Source organism: Haemorhous mexicanus, chromosome 10 (genome assembly GCF_027477595.1).
Source record: "Haemorhous mexicanus isolate bHaeMex1 chromosome 10, bHaeMex1.pri, whole genome shotgun sequence".
NCBI classification, from domain to species: Eukaryota; Metazoa; Chordata; class Aves; order Passeriformes; family Fringillidae; genus Haemorhous; species Haemorhous mexicanus.
The window spans coordinates 7,739,817-7,761,652 of NC_082350.1; the positions used below are offsets into that span (position 1 = coordinate 7,739,817).

Sequence of the window (21,836 nt, forward strand, 5' to 3'; positions counted from 1 at the left end):
CGCGGAAGGCTCGGGCTCTGTGATTCGAGAGCCCGCTCCGGCCCAGCCTGGCCCGGCCCGGCGGACACGGCGCGGCCATCGCCCCGCACAGTGGGCATTTGTGCGCATGCGCTACTACGGGGCTGCCGGGACCTCAACATGGCGGGTTGGCCACTCTCAAGGTGGCGACAGGGCCATGCTCAACGTGGCCGTAGGGCCACTCTCAAGATGGCGCCTGCACAGAGGACACAAAATGGCGCGGCGCAGGACCTCCTCGCCTCAGAAAGCGCCTGTTCTCCGTCTGAGGCTGACCCCGCCTCCCCGTTTGCAGCGCGATCTCGTGCGGCGCTTTCCGGCTTGGAGACACCGGTGCTGGGGTCGGCGGCGGCGGAGGCGGGCGGACGGCGTCAGGCAGTGGCGGGGCAGCCTCGGTCGCGGTCGCGGCGCGCCGCACAGACGCGAGGGCCCCTGACGTAGCGCGGCGCCATGGCGGGTGTGGGGGCGCGGCCGCGGGCCCGGGCCTGGCTCTGAGGGGGCTCCCGCCGCCTCCCCGCGCTCCCGCCGCCTCTCTGACCACCCCGCGCCGCCCGCCCCGGCCCGTTTCGCCCCGGTCTGCCGCGGAGATGGCGTCGGGGCTGCGCGCCGCCGGGTTCCCCCCCTGGAAGAGGCACATCGCGGAGGAGCTGCGGCGGCGGGACCGGCTACAGCGCCAGGCTTTCGAGGAGATCATCGCCCAGTGTAAGCGGGGCCCGGCGGGGGCGCGGCCGAAGTAGCGCTTCTCTTCTCCCTCACCGATGCCCATCAGTATGTGCAGGGAGAGTCTGCTCAGTGGGGAGGGTGTGGAGTCTTCCTCTCTGGAGGTTTTCCAGAACTGGATTCTGTCCGGTGCCGTGTGCTATGGGATGACCCTGCTTGAGCAGGGAGGTGGGACCTGGGGACCCGCTGTACCTCCTTCCAGCCCGAATCATTCTGAGATTTCTCCTCTTCTTCAAAAGTGGTAAAGCCGGTGTGGCACAGGGTCCCAGGGGCCTCGGCCGAGCCGTTTTCACGGGACTGTTTAGGACATGTCTGTAATAACAGGAAAGCTGGAATTTCTGCTTTTTCGAGGAAAATATGTAGTTGTTTCAGTTCTCTGAGAGGCTGAAGCACTTTGTGCTCTGGGCAGTGATTGAATGTCTGAATTGTCTGCACAATTCCCCGCTTGTGGAACCGAGAACAATGGTGCTATTGACCCTGCTCATGGTCTTTTGTAAAATTTGGAGCTATCCAGGGGCCAGCACTCTCTGTTCAAGGCTTTCCTGCCCGCCCCTCTCCTGCCTCAGCTGTGTCAGGATGGCAGGGAGGGTCCCACACACTGTGGGAGAAAACAAACGGCAGGGCTGGGTTTGACCTCTGCCAGGCCTGTTCTCCTGGTTGCCGTCCTTTGAGGATCTGTGCAGTGTGAACTTTGAACTCTCTCTGTTTTAGCAGATAGCCATGCGCTTGAGAGGTTGCTCTCTCTTTCTCTATTAAGCTTTCACAAGACCAGTCCTACACAGCATCTGGATTAATGAGGAGTTCCTGGGGTTGTAGGTGGATGGTGCCTTAACCTGTTAAGATCAAAGAGGAGAGAGAACATAGTGATGTGGTGGAGGCTCATGTAGCATTTGGCTGTGTCACAGTAATTAAAGGGACTAGATCACAGCTAATGATCTAGGCAGGAGAAGATGGTATTTTGGATTTGCTTTCTGGTTGTCTTAAGTGCACTTTTTGCTCTGCAGATAACAAGCTGCTAGAGAAGTCAGACCTTCATGCAGTGCTGGCTGATAAACTTCAAGCAGAAAAATATGACATGCAGAGCAGACATGAGATCAGGTATGTAACCCTCCTTTTTTGTCAGCAGCTGTTTGTTGTACACCTTGTAACCTAAACCACCGTTTGATGCCTTACACAAACAGCTACCAGACCCCTACAGTGACTTGGCACACAGCAAACTGAACTTCTGTTGGACTAAATATAACTCACAGCTGTGTCTAAGCCTGTGATGAAGGTACAGTATGTTTAGAGTATGTAGTACAGAAAGATCTAGCCAGGTTTGGGAAGGAAACTGATTTATCACAAACTCATGGAACAGAGGTGGGCCACAGTGAGCTGCTGCTCCTGGTCTGTTTGCCTTGTAACACTTACAGTGTTTTTCTGCTCTTCCTATTGAGTATAGGATGGTTTAATGGCTTAGTTTCTTTCAATCTGTGTCATCACATGAAAGGGGAGAACAGAAATAAACCATGATTGCAAAGTGTCAGTCCTAAATAAGCAATAAGCACCAGATGCCAAAAGAAAGGTGGTCTGTGCCTGCTTTTTAATAGGATTTCTTGGGCAGCTTCCTCCTTAACCTGGGAGTAGCACTTGTGCTGGAGGCAGGGGTTGTGCTGCTGGTTCTGCTGATGTTTGACTGCACAGCAAACCCGTGTGCCAGAAGTGTCCCTTGGACAGCCTGTCTGTTCCACAGGTGAGGGCTGGCCAGCTCTGCCCTCAGTGTACCTGAAGAGAAGGCAGGGCCAAGGAGCTCAGAATTCCTACTTCTGTAAAAATTGTTTCCTCTGTTGAGGTTCTTTATGCTTTTGTCCTGAAACCAGAACCCCTCTACTGCAGGGAACTGTATGAGCATGTCCAATTGGGGTACAAAACAAATCAATATATCAGAGAAGGATGAACTGCTGGGTTTACAGGAATTGCAAGCAAAATTCACATGGAGTTAACACCCATGTGAAAGTTCCCAAAAGCTTTCTGATGGCTGCAGCTGTCTTGAACCATTTCACTTTACGGGAATTGTCTTCTGGCTGAATGCCATGTCTAGGAGATGAGGCTGGACTAAATGTGGATGAGAAGAAAGACACACAAGCAGCATCTGAAAGTAAATACTCAGCTGAGCTCTGATACTGTGCTCAGTATATGACAGGTTTTTGAAACAGGATTACTTTTCTAATCCTAGATAGCTGAAGAAAAGTGTTTTTACTTCCATCATGGCCAAGGAGTAGTATCTAGTTCTGGCTGTCGGGATATGTGTGACTGGAGCTATAGGATGTGTTGGATATTACTGCAGGACTTAGCTTCTTGTCTGTTTGCACACATTTTTTTGGAAATGCAGGTAGTGCAGCACTAGTTCAGTGAGGGGTTGGTTGGTTGTTTCTTTAGAAGAGCATTAGGTTACTCATGTTACTGTGAGACATTTGGATGGATTATCCATTTCTCCCTGGACTGTTACAACACAAAATGACTGCAGAAAGGGATGTAATTACCTTGTTCTGTTTGTCTGATAAAATGTTTTTTTTAGTTAAAATTATGACTTTTTAAAGAAGCTGTAATTCAAAATACAGCTGACAATGTGCTCAGAGTCTGTGTGTGCATATACTTTTAAAAAAACTTGGTTTTCTTTGTTCCTGCCTCTGTGTTTTCAGAGACATGAGTGATAAATGTTACATTCCATAGTTGGTTGGGGCAGAGGGTGATATAAATGTTCTGATATGTAAAAATTCAAGATTATCTCACAGTAATAGTGTTGAAAAACACAGTAATCACTTCAAAACTTATGCACAAAAAGGCTATAGTCAGGCCAATGGAGGAGTGTCTTGTCACACCTGAGACTGTAAACCCCAAAGCCTGGGAATACTCCCTTGGTTTCCTGACTTTTGGTTCTGTACCCTCTCCACACATCTTGCATCCTCAAGGTCTACCAGCTTCCTCCAGAACAAATCAGGATGGTAAAATATTTGTAATTGTTCCAGAATTAAGATAGTGTGCTTTTAAGACTCAGTCATCTTCATGCAAATTTAAACAAAGGCTAGTTATCTTCTCTTGGAGTTTGAATACTGGTTTAGAAATGTACAAGAAGTGGATCTAGTGCTCAGAAGATGTAACTTTCCAGTACTGTGTGATTTGGTTTGTTATGAATCACCTGTGTCCTTGGTGTACAGAGCTTCCAAGGGGAGGCAGTGTCTGGACCCTGGCAAAGGCACAGAAAGAACTGGATTCTAGTCTGGGACATCTCTTCTTCTCTGTCCAATTGCAGCCCAGGACATGATGGCACATGGAACGACGCTCAGCTGCAGGAACTGGCCCAGCTGAAGATAAAGCACCAAGAGGAGCTGACTGAGCTGCACAAGAAACGTGGCGAGGTTGGAAAGTCTTACGTTCTCTGTGGTCCATGTGTGGCCTTTTGGGAGCCTGACCATGATTTTACCAGGCTCATTAATCATCATTTTTTCCTCCTTTCATCTAGAGCCTTTTTCAACTTCCCCAGTTTCTGATGATTAAAACCAACCAGACACAGGCTGGTCTGTAATACTGTCACCAGGAGATGAGAGCTTCTATTGTCAGCATAGCATGATTATTAAGTCTGAATTTTCTGCTTCATTAATAGGTTCTTAGTTGTATTAGAGGAGGAAGGAACTGCTCTGGGCCACAGAGCTGTGTATGACCACTAGTAACTTGGAAAGACTTAGAATGAGTGGGGCACAGGGGGCTGTGGTTTTACTGGTCTCACTTTGCAGCACCAGCCAAGATTGTAAGAGCCACGGTGCTAGGCTGGAAGGGGAGTGCTGTTTCAGAGCCCAGGAGTTCTGTAACATTGACACATTCTGTTACTTGGGCCTGGAGGAGGGGAAAAGCCAGGCGTGTTGGATTTCTGTTTTGGGGTTTTTTTTTTTGACCAGGAGATAGGGAATTTCAGCAGCAGAATTGGGTTTTTTAAAGCACAGCAGTGGACTGAATGAGTCTGAAAGCTGAATGGGACTGCACACTTTCATAGGGAAAAGGTGTGAATAGCCTGGAAAATGCTCCTTTGATTACACCCCGCTGGAGGTGTGGAGAAACTCGTATCAGCAATTTTGAGCTTTCCAAAGAGGAGACTGTTTTCTCTAGGAGGTGTGCACCAAGTGGTTAGGGCACTCAGAATAGTTGCTTTACTTCCAACTTGGTGTCCTAAAACCACTTACACAGGCAGGCACTCTTCCCAGAAATCACTCTTCCTTCTTCCTGGGCAGCTGAGGCTGTGCTGCTGGGTAAGGTATGAGCTGGCAGCTGCAGCTTGGCAGCATTGGCCTCTGCCTCTTTGTTCCCTGTGCTCTGCAGGGACTCCACCAGCATCTGTGGTGAGAAAACTCTTGGTGGCACCTGTGTTCACAGTGAGAGCTGTGTGTCTCCTGAAATGGCTGTCCTGGCCCTAACAGGCCTAATTTGTTTCTTGGTTGTCAGTACTCCTTTGTTTACTTACTTGACAATTTTTAATTTCTGTATTGATTTTTCCACTACTAAAATTTATTCCTAATATACATTCTGTTTAATCTGACTATTAATGAAACTTTTTGAGAGAAGAGAGACATCAAAGGACAGCAGCTTCTGGACAATTTATTTTTGAAAGTGGATTCTCTGACCTGTGTAGCAGATCTGCATAGAAAGCTGGGGTAAAAAAGACCTGAAACGTGTGATCCATGCTTTTAATGCTGGATTAGTCTGTGCTTGTGCTGCAGGCTGCTCAGTATGTTATCCACTGACATCCCTGCAGTTTGTAATGAAATTTTCTCCTCTCCCCAGCTGGCCCAGTCTGTAATCGATTTGAACAACCAAATGCAGCAGAAGGACAAAGAGATGCAGATGAATGAAGCCAAGTGAGTAAGAAGCATTTTGTCTGTGACCAGACTTCTGAGGGAGTTCTTTATTGGAGTTATAATGTTCTCTAGGAGTCTTAGCCCAGGGCTAAAAATGCCTTTGTGAGGCGTTGTGCAAACAGCACAAGGAAGATGGCACAGGTCCCAAAGGAGGTCCTCATGGTTTTGTATGTTTTGTTGCCATTCCAGGATTGCAGAGTATTTGCAAAAGATTTCTGAACTGGAAACAGAGTGCCAGGAATTGCGTAGCAAACTGCAAGATCTTGAGCGAGCTAATCAGACTCTGAAAGATGAATATGATGCTCTCCAGATCACCTTCAATGCCTTGGAGGAGAAACTAAGGAAAACTACTGAGGACAACCAGGAGCTGGTCTCACGTTGGATGGCAGAGAAAGCACAAGAAGCCAATCGTTTGAATGCAGAAAATGAAAAGGATTCAAGGTGAGATCCACGACCTTTGTTTGATAAAACTGATATGTTTTTCAGTTAGGAGTGCATAGGATAAAACCAGATTTAGTTTTGACCTCTGAGATCTCTGTTCTTGCACAACACAGTGGGAGTCCAGAACTTGCTTTTTCCGGCCAACACAGACTGACACTGTGTTAAAACATTCCTGTCTTTTAAATGAGTAAAACATGTTCTGTTGTTTCTTCAGCAACATTTAACTGTGTGCTGAAGATCATAAGTCAGATAGAAACTGTGGAACTTTGCTGGTATTAGATTTGGGCTTCTCTTGTTCATATTGCATCTTATACTGCTCCTAGTTTTATCCTTTTTTGACTTGACTAAGTCCAGTGTTTTTTTTCATTCCTCTAGAATGAGCACCTGCCATGAGACTGAGCTATGTAAAACTTACTGCAAAAGTAATTGTAATTATGTATTTTTTTCCTTAAAAAATAATTTTTTTTCTGAATTGTTTCAGCTTACTTGCCAGCTAATGATACCTGGAGACTGACCTATATTGCAAGTCTCACAGTAGCTGGCAGTTTTGTATTAGCTTCACTAGCATAATCATTATTTTGGCAAGTTCTTACCCTCCAAGATAATGTGTATTCATATGGATCATAAGGGGCTGTAGATTCACTTTGCCTCATTGCCTCACTTGAGTGATCTTGTCCTTTGCTACTCACAGTAAGAAAACTGTCTCTCCTGCTCAGAGTATCTTGAAAAGCAGGATAAAATTAGAGCAGGGGACTGATTTTTTTTTTTCTTTTTTTTTTTTTTTTTTAATCTTATGAGGCCCATCAAAACTGTGCAGGGTAGCCTTTGGAATGGGATTAAGGAAATGTTGTTGTTTTTCTTTTTTAATAACCTTGGGTTTTCTTTCTTAGGCGACGCCAGGCCAGGCTGCAGAAGGAGCTGGCAGAAGCTGCCAAAGAACCCTTGCCTGTTGAACCGTAAGCAGTCTTGATTTATAGTCTCTTTGATCAGTTTATGCCTCAGGTTTATGCAGAACCATGATAAATGGTACCTTTGTTACTCCTAAATTGGGTGATGTAGAGGGGTGTTTGCACTTCTTGTATAAAGTCAGAAATGTGCAGTAACTCTCCCTGCCTGAACTTACAGAAGAAGGAGCTCTTTTAGGACTGAAAACAGATGCTTGGACTGAAAGTCCCAGGGATGGTTCATATGGTCAGTAGACGTTGTTACAAAAATGTTTTTGTACTGAGATATGTGCCTTTGGTCTTTAAGATAGCTTTTCATGAAACAGTGAAATAATGAAGAATTACTCTGGAGATGCCTGGATTTTAAAATATTAGACTACAACCATGCTCAAGGGTTTCCTGTAGGAATGGTACTGAGTAAATTAACCTGGGTGAAAATACACAGTTTCCATACTGGCAGGGATTTATTGTCTAAGGGAAAAACAGTGGAGTACTTTACCTGGCAAGATGAAGAGAAATCTCTCTAGTCCCTTGTTCTTGCTCTGCTGTGTTTGGCTCTGTGGTGTTTGGATCAGGTGGCTTCAGGGGGCAGTGGGAGCTCCGGGTGCTCTGAGCTGGGCTGATCAGGGTGGTTGTGTTTTCCCAGTCTAGAACAGCTGCATCTGATGCTCTGTTCCTAGGCCCTGCTGAGTGGTGCCAGAGCAGCCTGCAAGCTTTTTCTGGAGATCTTTTCTCTTTATGTTTACATCAGAGTCACATTAAGTGCTGTGCTGCAAGCCCTTGCAAAGGACAGAAGCAGTGCATCCCTCTGGAAGGGGGACTGTGCAAAAGGCTGGGAGAGGGAGGAGGGGCATGTGGAAAGGTAGTATGAGACACCCTGTAGCATAATTGCTTCTGTGTACTACTCAAACTCTGCTTCAGAGATGGCTTTGATTTCTTCTTGATGATTTTAGTTTGAGAGTGTGTTGCGTAAATGTGCTGCTTACTGAAGGGAAAAACTGCACCATTTCAGGAGGTGTGCCCTGGTGTTTATATTTACTTAAAAATACATTGTTAATTTGGAAAGTTCTTTTGCTACACATAGAAACTTTAGATTTTAAAAAATGAATATTGGCAGAACTTGATAGTATTTTCTTGACACACCAGCCTGATACATTCAATCAGCAAGTATATTTTCTATAGTATTTTCATGTATGCTCTCCAAAATCTTAGAATTGAAAGTGCGGCTATATTCTGAAATGAGAGATTAGTTGGTTTCGTCCTTTTAAATGCTTTTGCAACTGAGTGTTATCTGATGGCACAAATTGGTTATTTAAATGCTGAATTTAAACTTCTCTTCAGTCAATTTGCATTAGTAAAGCACGTTTAAAAATAGTTTGTCCTGCAAAATCAGCAGTGCAGGAAAAATCATCATTGAAGGGAAAAATACTAGGCTGTCAGAGTCCATGGTGACTAATAGGGGAAATCTTCAGCATTAGCTGAGTAATTCAGCTGGGTTAATTTATTGTACATGGGTTGGAACCTCACACTTGTGTTCAGCTGACCACCAACACTTCAATGGAGTGAGCAAAAACAGCTCTCACACTTAATGGTGCTGTACCTGAAGTATAGCAGTGTAGAAAGTATCAGGGTGTCTTTGGTGTAGGTGAAGCAGGAAAATTCAATTAACCTCTTGTGCTTTCTTTAACATTTGCTTGTTTTGAAACAGCAAAAAAGGTGCTGATATCACCTATACTTGGTGTTGCAGTAAATCATGCTTTTGTTGTTCTGTAACTGCTCCAGCAAATATCATTCACTCTGTAGTGAAGCCTTGCTCAGGTGTGGTGGGTTGTTACAATGCTCTGTGTAGTTAGTGCTACAGGCTGAAATAGGATGCCTGTAGTAAAGAGAACCTGAAAAGGAGGTCTGAAAACAGAAACAACGGGATGTGGAAATCCAGCACTGCTGTCAGTGAAGTGGAATTGATGGCTGGAAAGAATAAACCTGAAATTTAGTTGCTGTCTATATCTGTTTTCAGACACTGTGTTCAATTACATCTCTGGCAGTTGCATCACTGTGTATTATCTGGATCGAACTGTGTCTTGCTACAGCTCCAGAAACCTGGGGTGTGCTGGGCATGGAACTGACAGGCCCTGGAACAGTGCCATCCTGTCAGTTGCTGCTGTCAGTGGCTGATTGAAAAGGAGGTGTTTTTTCTCACTTCAGCAGGGATGATGACATCGAAGTGCTTGCAGATGAAACCTCTGACACAGCTGAGGAAACCTCTCCAGTGCGAGCTGTCAGCCGGACATCCAGGTTTGTGACCAGGAGGTTCTTGTAGCATGTCACTAAGACCAAGGGGCACAGTAGAGCTGGAACAATGGTGGGAATGTAACTTAGGTTTCTAGTTGCCTTTAGATGGAACACAGTTTGGTGCTTCTACCAGAGCAGTAGGAAACTCATGTACTGTACTCTCTGTGCCGTGCTTTAGATGTGCTGGTTTCCCTTTGTTGTTTTAACTGAATTACCCTAGTGCCTGAAAAATTTTTGTTTACTCTTTAAAACAAATATTTAAAAACTATAGTTAATAATGTGGCTATTACAGTGTCTGTTGTTTTATGCCTCCGTTACTCTACAAGTTATCAATGTGAATATTGATACCACAATAGCAATAGCTATTTGCAAATAGCTGGGTTTATCTGAAATGCTGAAAATAATCTTCACCTAGATTAAATGCATCTTGTTCTTTCTCTAAAATAGCAGTGAGTGGAAAGTAAGAGGTAGTTACATGAGATCATGAATTAATTTGATTGAAATTTTAGACTTGGGAGACTGTTCTGTCTAAACCCAGCAAGTCACTAGGTGAGATGGAGGGACACTGAAGAAAGTTCACCCACAAAATGTGTTCTGAGTTGTAGTTACTGATGACTTTTGCACTGCTGCCTGCCTTGGTGTTCTATGTCTCTGGGTTGGGTCTGAGGGGAGGGAGTCTTTCCAGAGACATGTTGCTATGAGATGTGTTTGTATTGATCTTTATGTGGAGAAGCTATTCACAAGGTTTAAACCTGTCCTCCCCTCCTTCAGTAAGCGACTCTCCCAGCCAGCTGGAGGCCTTCTGGACTCTATCAGTAATATCTTTGGGTAGGTTAGAACACTTTCACCTCCTTGTTTTGTTTATTGGTTTTAATGTACACCAAAATCTTGGTGATGCAGGGAATGCAAACAAGTATTTCCAGCCTTCCTTCTAGCTTCTGCCTTTCTTTTTTTTTTCTTTTTTGTTCTCCTCAACTTCCTGTTTCTTCCATCTTGCCGTGTGCTGACCTCTGACCTTTCCCTCCAGTCTGTCTGAGTCTCCCCTTTTGGGACATCAGTCTTCTGATACTGCCAGGTGAAAACATTATCCGCTCTTAGTCCAGCATGTGATTGTATTCCATTGAAGTAAGGTGGAACCCAGTTGCATTGTGCTGATTAGATTCTGCAGTTGATAACTCTGGTTAGAAACTATCAACAGAGAGAGAGGCAATGAGCCCCTCTTTCTGGAGAGAATACATGGGGTTTGCTCTTACTTTCCACTGCACTTTGCTCCTTTAGTAGGTTTAATTAAACTAAGTCGTTGAGTTCTGTGCTTTGTATCCAGAGCGGAGCCAGTCCTTCTAAGCTAAGCTCTGCAGTAGTTGGATGTCTTTGCTTAAATGGAGCAGCCCAAGCTTTGGAACAGAGCATTTTGCTGCCTAGGATGTAGTGCTGAGTGAAATGGTGTTGAGTCTTCCTAGACATAACAATGGAGCTGCAGCCAGTCCCATGTTTCTCTTCCTATTGAGAACATTAAAACACTGCTCCAAAATGAGGTCAGTAATCAGTTCAGATAACTTATGTGGTGAACTGTGAAATACCTAAAGCCACAAGTGAATATAGTGTTACATGACAAATGTAATTTTTGAAAGATGGGATGAAAAAAACGATGTTAAAAGCACCTTCCCCCATTTTTTACTTTCTGTACAGAGTAGTTACTTGACAGGTAGACATCAGGATGAATTCAAGAGAAACAATGTTCATTTCTCATTTTAAAATGTTTTTGCTTTGTTTCATCTCAGGAGGCGTTCTCTGTCCTCGTTCCCTGCACCCCAGGATAATGCAGAGCCACATCCAGGTGCCAGTAAAGAAGTGAGAGTGCCCACTACTGCCATTTGTGTCTTTGTGAGTACAGAAGAAATTCTCTGCTCTGCCATTCTTTGTTCTGGTTTTGGAGGAAGTGAATCCCCTATGTGGGAACTGAAATCCTGAGACTCTTTCTGTTACCACTGCCAAACAGGAAGGAATTCTTGGTTTGGTAGAATTCATTCCATTCCGTTTACTTCTCACCCCACGTTTCTCAGAGCTGTGCTCAATGTCACTCTTACTGAGGTCAATGATGACAAAGAAGTTTTCTGAGGGCACAGGGAAATTCCACCCCATTACCCTTTGGCTCCCAGCAGTCCCTGTTCTATCATGCCATAGTAGAGCTGTGATGGAGGAAGAGATTGCTGACAGTTTGGGATTAATTCAGTTCCAGTTCTCCACAGAAAAAGGAGTTGTGGCACGAAATGTAATCCAACAAACCTGGTGAAGAGGAGCTCATGGTGATGGGGTGTCCTCACTGGCTGTGCATGATCAAAGGTTTTCAAGCTGAGACCTCCTTTATGTGTTCTTTGGCCAAACTTAAGTTTCTGTGCAGGGCATTGTCTTGTGACTGAAAGGAAGTTGTCTTGTAATGCAGCTGCTTGTTTGAATATACCTCTGGAGCTTTCTTGGGCACTCCAGAGCTAGATGTGGATTTTTCATGGATATTAAATGACTGATTTTCTTCATCCAGAGTATCAGTATGGCTCACTGCAGTAGGGAAGAATGTGTATTCTTGCCTGCCCTGTTACCATATTCTGTAGTGGAAGTTGTGGATGGAGGGAGTAGCAATGTCACCTCAGGTGAGAGCAGGGTCATGACTGAAATGGCAGCTGGAGCTGGCTTGAATAGGGGGCATCAGGTGAGGAGGTATTAGGCTTTAGCTCGTGTTTTGAGCCCAGGTGGAGGGTCAAGACACATCTAGTTCTGGCAGAGCATTCTAGGAATTAATGCAAGGGCTCTGTGGCAGAGGTTTGGCAAATGCGGGGAGCAGACTGGGCTCACCTTTGGAGAGGCAAGTAGGAGGTGAAAAAGATAGTCACTTCAGGCATAGCTTCTAGACAAGGCCTTTCACCAGTTTTGTTGAGTGGCTCCTCTGCATTTGCAGAAAGATCAGATTTGAAGTGTGATTAGCCTTAAATATGAGCTGGCAGATCACATTCAAGCAACAAGTTCCATAAAAATACAGGTTTCCAGAAAAGCTGGTTTTGAAAGAGCAGGTCCTGAAAATACTTAAAAAATAATTACAGTTATGGTGGTAATACTGTGTAGGTAAGTAGCATAAAGCTGTGAAATGAATAGAGGAATAAGAAATGAATTATTACTAAAATTATCATAGGTTTTAAATGTTCAGGAATTCAGAACATTAAGCTGTGAGAAGCAGGGGTGCTGGGAGGTCAGTGCATCTGCAGAGAGGAGGCACAGCTTAAGCCCAAGTCCTCTGCAAGCAGGTGCTGTCACGCTTGTACTGCAGAATCACCATCACACCCAGTGAATGCAGTGCATCTGCTGTGCTGTTTCCTAGCAGACCTGCTTAACTCAAGCCTGACTTGATTGTTCCATGGTTGCATGAACTGATTGGATCACGTTCCATGGCTGTCTCTAGTTGGAGGAATGAAAAGTTACTCTCCTTCTACAGCACATCACCTGTTACTGTTTTTTGTCCTGTCCTTTCCTTATTTTTTTTTTTTCCTGGTGTGACTTAAGAGCCTAAACTTAGGAAGCATTATATGGCTTTTGGTAGTTTGTTACTGCTCCTGAGTCCTTGCTGCTGTTTTTTTTTTTTTCATGTGCCTTTGTTTTTTCTTTTGATATGGATCAGCCCTTTTGCTGTCTGTGCACCACCAGCCACAGCAGAGTTTCAGTCCGTGGCTTTATTTCCTCTGAAAGATGCACAGCTGTGATTCTGTGTAACCTTCAAGTTCTGTAGCTTTCTGATCTGTGGGTTATGGGTGTATGCTAATTCCCTTGTGGGTGGCTGTTCTGTTCCTTCCCCTCCTCAGGATGCACATGATGGGGAGGTGAATGCGGTGCAGTTCAGCCCTGGCTCCCGGTTACTAGCAACAGGAGGCATGGACCGGAGGGTTAAGCTTTGGGAAGTCTTGGGAGGTAAACCTTTTTGCTTTGGGGCCTGTGGGATGCTAAAAAAGTTCATATTTTGGGTCACTTTGTGTCACCTTCTGCTCTAATCCATTGCTCAAGTTTTTGTTCATCTTTCTCTGTGCAGATAGGTGTGAGCCCAAAGGTTCCCTCTCTGGCAGTAACGCTGGGATTACAAGCATAGAATTTGATAGTGCTGTGAGTATTTGTGCAATATCCACTGTTTGTAGTTGGGAATAAATGAATGGAATTAGGTTCTTCTCTACTATTGTTTCCATTCTAATTGAAGTTACCTAAGAAATGAGTTAAAATGTGAAAGTAGCTGAAATTGTACAAAAGACCTTTATTTGATAAGATGCAGTCTGTAATTCTGATCCTTGCCGTACAATTCAGATGATGATATGCAGCTCAGACATTGGCTGTTAAGGATTTTTGTTTGAAGTAAGAAATTAGCATTCCACTGAAGCTGGCATAACAGCACAGAAGAATCAAATACACTGAGGCTTTATTTCTGTGAAGTTTTTTTTCTGTAAGTGCTTTACTGAGGTCTGTGATGAATAGTAAAAGGTCTGATTATCCCTAGACTTGCAGTTCCATGCCCTCTTCTCCCAGCAGTTTCTCCCCAGCCATGGCACAGCATTGGTGTGGCTGGCAGAGTGTTTGCTGACAGTATGAGATGTGCTCAGGTCATGTTCACCTGGAGCAGCGGAGACATGACTGAGATCAGCATCCAACAGTCCTGCTTGAAGGAGTTTGGGGCCTTGGATTGGTCTAATTGGACATGTGATCTGACTTTTCTGCTGAGACCTCTTCCATAGCACAAAGCTGATATGATTTCTCCCATTTGGTGATTCTATGTGCTAAATTATGGTACACACCCGAGAGGATCCTTCTTTTGGACCCTGACCAGCTCATTAGAGATGTGCTGTTAATCTGCAGGAGAAACTAGTCCTGAGGTTTGGCAAGTTGCTTGAACACACTTGCTGTGAGAATTGCCTGGATGAGATACCAAAGGATTACAAGGATTCAGCAAATTCTTTTGTGATGGACAGGAGTGCAAGCATAAATTTTGTGGTGGCCACTCTCCGTCATGGGTGACTTGTGGAAGCCCTAAGCCATGAACAAGTTGATTTCTCTCTCCTCAGGCAGGTTTAATTTTTGAGATCTTAGCTTAAAATGCTAGAATTTTAACAAAAATGGCAAGAATCAGGCTAATTCCACTCTGAGACCTTTCTAAGCAGTGGAGGTAGATGATGCAGGGCTTTTTTTCCTCTGAAAAAGAAAAAAAAAACCAACAAATAAGAGGAAAACAACTCCACAACAGATGAGAGTAAACTAGAACACATTTTCTTGCAGAAGGGAAAGATGGATGTCCTTTTTCTGGTCTGGTTATTGCTATAATTGGTATACATTATTGTTTTTAAAATCTAATATAGCCATGTACAAACCCTTCCATTTTGGAGAGAAGCAGGTGCCATAGCCCTTTGGTGAGGGTTACATTAGCTTTCCATACTGGCATTTGCCACTGTGGTTTTGGTTTTATTCCTTTTTTCCCTTTGACAAAATAGCACTAATATGGTTTTAATGGTTTATTGGAAATATTTGAATTTGGTTTGCATATTGACTAGCAGAAGGAATTTGAAAGGAATCTTGTGTTTACAGGGTTCTTACCTCTTAGCAGCTTCAAATGACTTTGCCAGCAGAATCTGGACAGTTGATGACAATCGATTACGGGTGAGTCTTGCAAGGCAAAGCAGTGCAAGGTTGTTCCTGTCTTCTATTCCCAGTTATGTCAAATGGGGACATGGCAGTTTTGGAAGTTGGGCATTTACAGACATTTTTAATAGTCTTTTTTGTTGAGAGGTTCTTTATCTCTTGAATGTCTTCGCAGCAAGACCTAAAATACAGTGTTGATCTCCACACAGCCTTGCAGGAAGCTCCAGTTACTGTGTATTCTCCCAAAACAACCCCCTACTAGAAAAACCTTGCCACATAAAATGTGTGTACACTTTTTTGTACCCCTCTGGGGAACTTTAAATGCTTCTTATGATTTATGGAGAGCCACCTCAGTGTTTCAGCCTCTCTCAAAGGACAGGCTGCTGAAAAAGGCTTTGCAGAAGACAAAGAGGGATTTCTGTTTTAAGTCAGGAGCCACATTCTTGAAAAGGAGCCCTCTGCCTGGCTGTCCAAGGCAGCAAGCCTCAACATGTTAGACATCATCCTCAATGTCTTTTGAAAGGTTCCTCCTTTCCTCCCAAATACTTTGTACTCATATTCTTCTCCAACAGTTGGCTCTGATTTGAAAATAATCCTTTGATCAAAATAAAAGTTTCACAGCTTTCCAAGAACCTTTTTAAATTGCCATTTCCTATGTACATTTTTCCTCACCTTTTTATTTTAGTAAGATACTACTTTGATGTTCAAATCTTCTGACATTTTAGTGTTAGTTATAACCAACAGATGCACTGTAATTCATTGGGTAGTTCTCAGTGTGGACATGTCAAGTCTCAGGAAAGTGAAGAGCATCAGTTCTTTTGCACCTTCTCGTTGGCTGCAAAACCTACTACTGGATGTGAATTATAGTGAATACAAGTTTAGCAGACATAGATTACTCACTGCAAAAGGTTAGTTACACCTGCAGACATTCACATAATCTTCCTGTAATTCTTTGGAGTGCACTCATTGTTTCCAAAATGAAATAGTCCTCTCTGTTATAAGTGTGAGCACTGTCGAATTTTCATGGCTTGCACATAAGCAGGAGGTTGTAAAGCTGAAATCACTGTAAACTTTGCCAAAACTCCCTGCCTAAATGCAACACCTGTATGTGATGTCTGTGCAGCAAGGGCAGAAGAGAGATGCAGAGTGGAAGATAGATCCTCCTTGCTGAAGTTTGTGTTCCTTTCTTAAGGCAAGGTCGTCTTTTTGGGATGATGTTTTGTTTATCAGGTTTTGGGTTTTTTCCCCAAACATAGCTCCCATTTCCTTCCATTCTTAAGGGCTTTTATTTTGTGTTTCCCCAAGTCCAGATTGCTTTGTGTAATTTGATCTTCTGTTGAGTATTTTAAAAAAAATCTTAACTATCTTCAAAGATTTCTGTCTTGTTTTTCATAACTCTTGCTTTAGTAATTAATTGTCTATTTTGTGATTTAGTATGTAAATATTGAGCAATTCTAAGTGAATGTGGTTCATGTTTTCAGCCCCAGAGAGCCTCCCTCTGCGCTTAAAGAAGCTGCTGTAGGGAGTTTTTCTGAAATCCCAGGCTTTAAGATGTAATAACAGTTGAAACTCGATACCCTGTTATGTCCTTGAGGGAAGCTCCATATGAAAGCAGAAAGGCTCAATTTTCATTTTCAGCATACTTCAACCCCTTGGTTTGTCCTGCAAGGCTGTGTTGCTGTTGCCATCTCTCCATGAAATGGAGAACAGTGTTGAGAAAGGAGCTGGCAGGTTCCTGAGTAACTGGAGAAACTGTGGCAAAAGGTGGCCTGTGTTTCCCAGCTCCAGGCTGGGCTCTGATAATTAACACTCCTGCTCAATGGTGATCTCTGTTTACCTGTAATAGATGTTGGTTTTTTTCTGCCAAGCAAAGCAGGAGACATGCAAATTACAATTTGAGAAAGTGGAAATACTCAGTTTCATGTCAATCTTGTGTCCCCAGCACACCCTTACAGGTCACAGTGGTAAAGTGCTGTCAGCCAAGTTCTTGCTGGACAATGCACGTATTGTTTCGGGAAGTCATGACCGGACCCTCAAGCTCTGGGACCTCCGCAGCAAAGTTTGTAAGGAAGCCTAACTTCTGCTTTTCATCCATATTTTGTGCTTCTGCTGAATGCTCCCAGCAGTCTGGTGTCAGATCAATTATTGAATCTTTTTGCCAGTATAAAAATAGAAAATGCTAGCAGTCATCCCATTTTCTGTTATTCTTTAGGTAACTGAATTCTTTCTGCCTGTTACCTGGAATAAGAAATCCTGTGTGTGCAGGAAGCACTGTTAAAGCTATTACACTGAGAGCAGCTGTTTTGGGGAGTGTTCTTTGTTTACCAGTCTGGGAATGGGTATTTTAGTCTTCCACTAAAAACTTGGAGCCAGGCCAGGTTTTTAACTCTGAGGTGGATGGAAACATACCCAAAATTTCAGCATCTCAAATGAAGGAATTGCTAGGATCCAGGTTTTTCCTGGGGAGCAACACTTTATTTCAATAGTTTTTCTCCTACTGGGGGCTCTTAAACCTGCTTGCACTGAGAGAGCATTTGAGAGTCAAAGTTGCCTTGATACCTGAATTGCAAACATAGGTCAAGGAGGCAGATTCATGTTGTTTAATAGCAGCAAATTATAGCTGGCTAAATATGAAGTGGAAGTGAAGCAGCTGTCATGGGAACTTTTCAAGTCCCAGCAAAGGAGATTGAGAAAGGGCAGAGAGGTTGAAGACCTAATCGGGATTATTTTAAGATGGTTTGTCCTGTGCCACTCCTTGGGCACTGCTCTGTGTGGCCACTGTATGGCGGGGGGAGGGTTTAGGGATTATTTTCTGTCTCAGTTTTCATCAGTTAGGACAATGTGAATTTAAGCATGTCACCATTGCTTTCTCCTTTTTAGGTATAAAAACAGTGTTTGCAGGATCTAGCTGCAATGACATCGTGTGTACTGAGCAGTGTGTAATGAGTGGACATTTTGATAAGAAAATTCGTTTCTGGGACATCAGGTAAAACTATTGTAGGAGAGTTTATGGTGTTTTAGTGGTTATGGGTTTGCTGTCAAGTTAATCTGAAGTAGGGAACTCTTCTTCCTGAGCTTGGTTGCTGGGGAGACTGTTATAAAAGCAGCAAAAAGCCATTAAAGAGACTCTTGTTACTCCTTTTAGGCTGTTTGGTATTATACGTTGGGGGGGTTTTGGTGGTTTTTTTTTTTTTTTTTTTGGTTTTTTGGGATGCCATTTCTTTTCTGGAAAGACAGCCTACTTGCTGGTAAGTATTTTTCATTGGTCAGTACTTGCTGTTCTAGGGTGGGGTGAGGAAAGTAATGTCTTAACTGTTTGCTGGAAATGCTGTCCACAAGGTGGGATCTAGCTTGGGAAAGAAACAAAATGTAAGAATAAACCAGTAATCCTTTTTCTTCTCTTCCACATTGGGACAAGTCAGAGTTTTGATGCGCTGGTTTGGCTTCTGGACCCTAGTTCATAGCTGTCTTTTTTGTTTTCTTTCCTCTTTCTGTCTTTAGGACTGAAAGCATAGTAAAAGAACTGGAGTTGCTTGGAAGAATCACAGCTCTGGACCTGAACCCGGAGCGAACAGAGCTTCTGACCTGTTCCCGTGATGACCTACTCAAGATCATTGATCTGCGCGTCAGTGCTGTCAAGCAGACGTTCAGGTGAGTGTATTCCTCACAGGAGCACTGTGAATGTCAGGACCTTGTATTGTGGGATACCCTAGTGCTGGAGTGGTTTCCAGGACCTCTATGAGGAGAGTAGTCTCCTCACTTTTTTTTTCTACATGGCAAAGTTCTCTGGAATGTCTAGAAACAGCAAAGATCTGCTCTAATGGATCCTCACATGTTTCTCTTTAAAGAAGGCAGCTTGGCTTAGAAGTCTATGTTCTAAAGGAAAGAATTTCTTCAGGTGCCATTGAGAGAAGGGTGTATGAGAAACATGATTTGGGATAAAGGAATGCTGGAGTTTATTTTAAAACATGCAGAAATCCTTAACATTGTCTTTAGTAAGTATCTCTTCTCATAAATGAGTTAACAGGTATCTGATTCTAATTTTTAGTGCCCAGGGATTCAAATGTGGCTCTGACTGGACAAGAGTTGTGTTCAGGTAAGGTCAGACATAAAGAAGATACCTGATAAACCTTTCCCCAGCTAAACGGAGTGATTCCTGATGCTTGACTGCAGTGGTCCCCAGTTACAGCTAGAAAAACAGGGCAGAGTTTGGAATTTGTCCCAGGTTACCTCTTGGTCAAGCCAGAGTGTATCTGTAAATATTGATCCCATGTCTTGGAAATGCTCTGATTTCAGAGTGCTTTCACTTCTTAGTATTAGCAGGTGGTAACACATAAGTCCTAAAAGACTATTTAATGCCAAGTTGCTTGCTTAGGAATTTGTGGGTGGAAAGATGATGTGTGCTGAAAATTGCTGACTTGCATATTGTTCTTTGCCTTCTGCACCTGGTCTGATCTCACAGCCCTGATGGTAACTATGTGGCTGCTGGCTCAGCTGATGGGGCCCTGTACATTTGGAATGTGCTTACTGGGAAATTGGAGAGGACGCTTGCAAAGCATCACAGGTGAGGGAAGTGGGACATGCAGCCTAGATGGGGATCTGGGTTGTGAATCTTGCTGAGCTATCAAAAGTTGGAGTTGTACAGCTTTGCAACTTTTATTTCATGTGAGAATAATTAATATGCAAAGTCTTTGTGGATTCATGGCAGTATTCTCTAGATTGAATTAGATTAGATTTGTTGTTACCTTGTTAAACTGAGATATGATTCTACTAAAGTGCATTCAATATGTTTTGAAGAAATTGTACCTCCCTCAGACTTATTAAAAGCCCAAATCTCTTGAGATGTGAGAAAGTGGGGTTTTTTTAAATTGGTAGTAAGAGTATTACTGTGGTATTGTTCACAAGGGTCCCAGGATGAGGGAAGAGACGAGAAAGTTGACTCCATGTATCAGAAGGCTTGATTTATTATTTTATGATAGATAATATATTAAAACTATACTAAAAGAATAAAAGAAAGGATTTCATTAGCAGGCTAAGCTAAGAATAGAAAAGGAATGAATAACAAAGGCTTGTCTCTGACTGAGACAGTCTGGGCAGGTGAACTGTGATTGGCCATTAATTAGAAGCAACCAGATGAGACCAATCACAGATCCACCTGGTGCATTCCACAGCAGCAGATAAGAATTGTTTACAGTTTGTTCCTGAGGCCTCTCAGCTTCTCAGGAGGGAAAAATCCTAAGGAAAGGATTTTTCATAAAACATGTTGGTGACATATTACAGTATTTCATTCCAGTGCCAGGTACTGTTGTGGAATTCAGCTTTTTTAAAACTTACTCTTGCCTTCCCTTTCAGTTCTTCTATCAATGCAGTCACGTGGTCACCATCGGGTGCCCATGTGGTCAGTGTGGACAAAGGAAACAAGGCTGTGCTGTGGTCTGAGTTCTGACTGACGGAGGGTGAAAGGCTGAGTGTGGTGGTGCTGGTCCGTGGCTGCACAGCATGGAGACCCGAGCCCAGATCCATCCAGAGTCAGGATATTGACAAGCACATGGGCTTTGCTTTCCAGATGGAAGTTCTAAAGCGATGGAGAAAGGAGCCTGAGTCAGAGACTTCTCATGGCCATAACTGCGCTGTGGCACTTGGACTCAGAATGGGATTAGCTGTTGTAGATGGAGAATGCTACTTAGTCATGCCTTTACTTGCAGTATCTATGCACCACGCGGAGCTGAAGATACTAGTGGGATTCCTCACCAGACAGCTGTGCCAAATATCCTGTCACACAAATGTATCTACAGCATTTCTGAGGTGGAAACTTTGGAAAGAAGTCATTGTGTATGCTGACTTAAAGCATGTTCTGTCTCCTGTGTTCTGTTCTGGTGGCCTAGTTCAGGCATGGGGTGAGACGATCCTGAAACACATCCTAGGCAGTTTGAAGTGTTGGAACAGCTTTTAAAGAGGGTCTCGCGTGGCTCTGACAGCTCTGCCTTTGAGTTATCAGCTCGGTTTAGGTCTGTTCTGATCCTGGCACAGGCTCTCCAGCACTGTCCTGTGAACTCTGTGTATCGGTTCTTGAGGCAACGGTTTGTTCTTCAGGACTTCTGCACCCTTGTGTTGTAATGCCCTTCAACAGCTTGGGCATCACAAAATAGGAGGTTTTTTAATCTTTTTATACCACAGGCAGTTTGATTAGTGGGTGTGAGGAGAGAGCTAAGCTTGGTGAGGTTGTTCTAGAAGTTGTGCTGCAGTGATGAGGAATGTAGTAATCCTGTGACTTCTGTCCTGGAATACAGATGTTTGGTTCCTTTTTCTGTTCATCCGTCCTGTCCTGGCGGCTGTCAGTACACAGGGGAGCAGTGGCATCAAATCCCAAATCCATTGTTTTGGTGCTGGCAATTCCAGGCCACTTGCCCCGTTCTTGAGCACACGTGCAATATTCCCATTTGCGCTGGAGCCCTCTGTGGTACGGAGCGGTGTCTTAGCTCTGTCCCTGTTCTGGCACCCTAAACCATGATGTGTCTGAGTGTGAGCTACCTGGCATATCTTTATCCAGCCAAACCTTTCCACATCATCTGGGCCTCAAGACAAGCCACCAGCGTTTTATTGCCTTTTTATTTGCACTTTATTTTCTTCTTTCCCGATAGTGTTTTACTATGGAAGTGTGTTCTTTGGAGGGGCTGGGTTGGGGGAGCTGGTCTGACAGGCTCCCTCTAACCCAGCCTTTCATTCAGACACTTTCTGCAGAGGGGAATTAGAGTACATGGGGCAAAGTTTTTATTTATTCAGCTGCCCATAAGAACTTGATTGTAAATAAACTTGTGTTCTGCTTTTAAAACCCCACACTGCTCTGATTTATTTATTTGTGCATCTGTGTGCA

At 43.8% G+C, this 21,836-nt stretch overlaps 1 protein-coding gene and 2 non-coding genes across 7 annotated transcripts; all 3 read left to right on the forward strand.

Annotated features, from left to right (window-relative positions):
- Window positions 1-447: 447 nt before the first annotated feature.
- ATG16L1 (autophagy related 16 like 1) lies at window positions 448-21,794 on the forward strand. 5 transcript variants are annotated; one of them, XM_059855216.1, is made up of 18 exons: window positions 449-717; window positions 1,740-1,833; window positions 4,028-4,133; window positions 5,551-5,624; window positions 5,814-6,065; window positions 6,956-7,021; window positions 9,218-9,304; window positions 10,073-10,129; window positions 11,083-11,185; window positions 13,150-13,255; window positions 13,374-13,444; window positions 14,909-14,980; window positions 16,905-17,025; window positions 17,843-17,948; window positions 18,464-18,613; window positions 19,011-19,058; window positions 19,425-19,526; window positions 20,315-21,794. In XM_059855216.1, exons 1-18 carry the CDS (start codon window positions 603-605, stop codon window positions 20,406-20,408), a joined length of 1,824 nt encoding a protein of 607 aa, XP_059711199.1. In that variant the 5' UTR covers window positions 449-602; the 3' UTR covers window positions 20,409-21,794. The 5 variants fall into 5 exon arrangements, with proteins under 5 accessions (XP_059711203.1, XP_059711199.1, XP_059711200.1 ...); XM_059855215.1 differs by having other exon boundaries at window positions 450-717; window positions 9,215-9,304; XM_059855221.1 differs by having other exon boundaries at window positions 649-783; window positions 9,215-9,304.
- On the forward strand, window positions 11,392-11,661 carry LOC132332004 (small Cajal body-specific RNA 6). Its single transcript, XR_009487727.1, has one exon. It is a non-coding gene; the product is annotated as a small Cajal body-specific RNA 6 (non-coding RNA).
- LOC132332059 (small Cajal body-specific RNA 6) lies at window positions 13,792-14,054 on the forward strand. Its single transcript, XR_009487781.1, has one exon. It is a non-coding gene; the product is annotated as a small Cajal body-specific RNA 6 (non-coding RNA).
- Window positions 21,795-21,836: the final 42 nt, after the last annotated feature.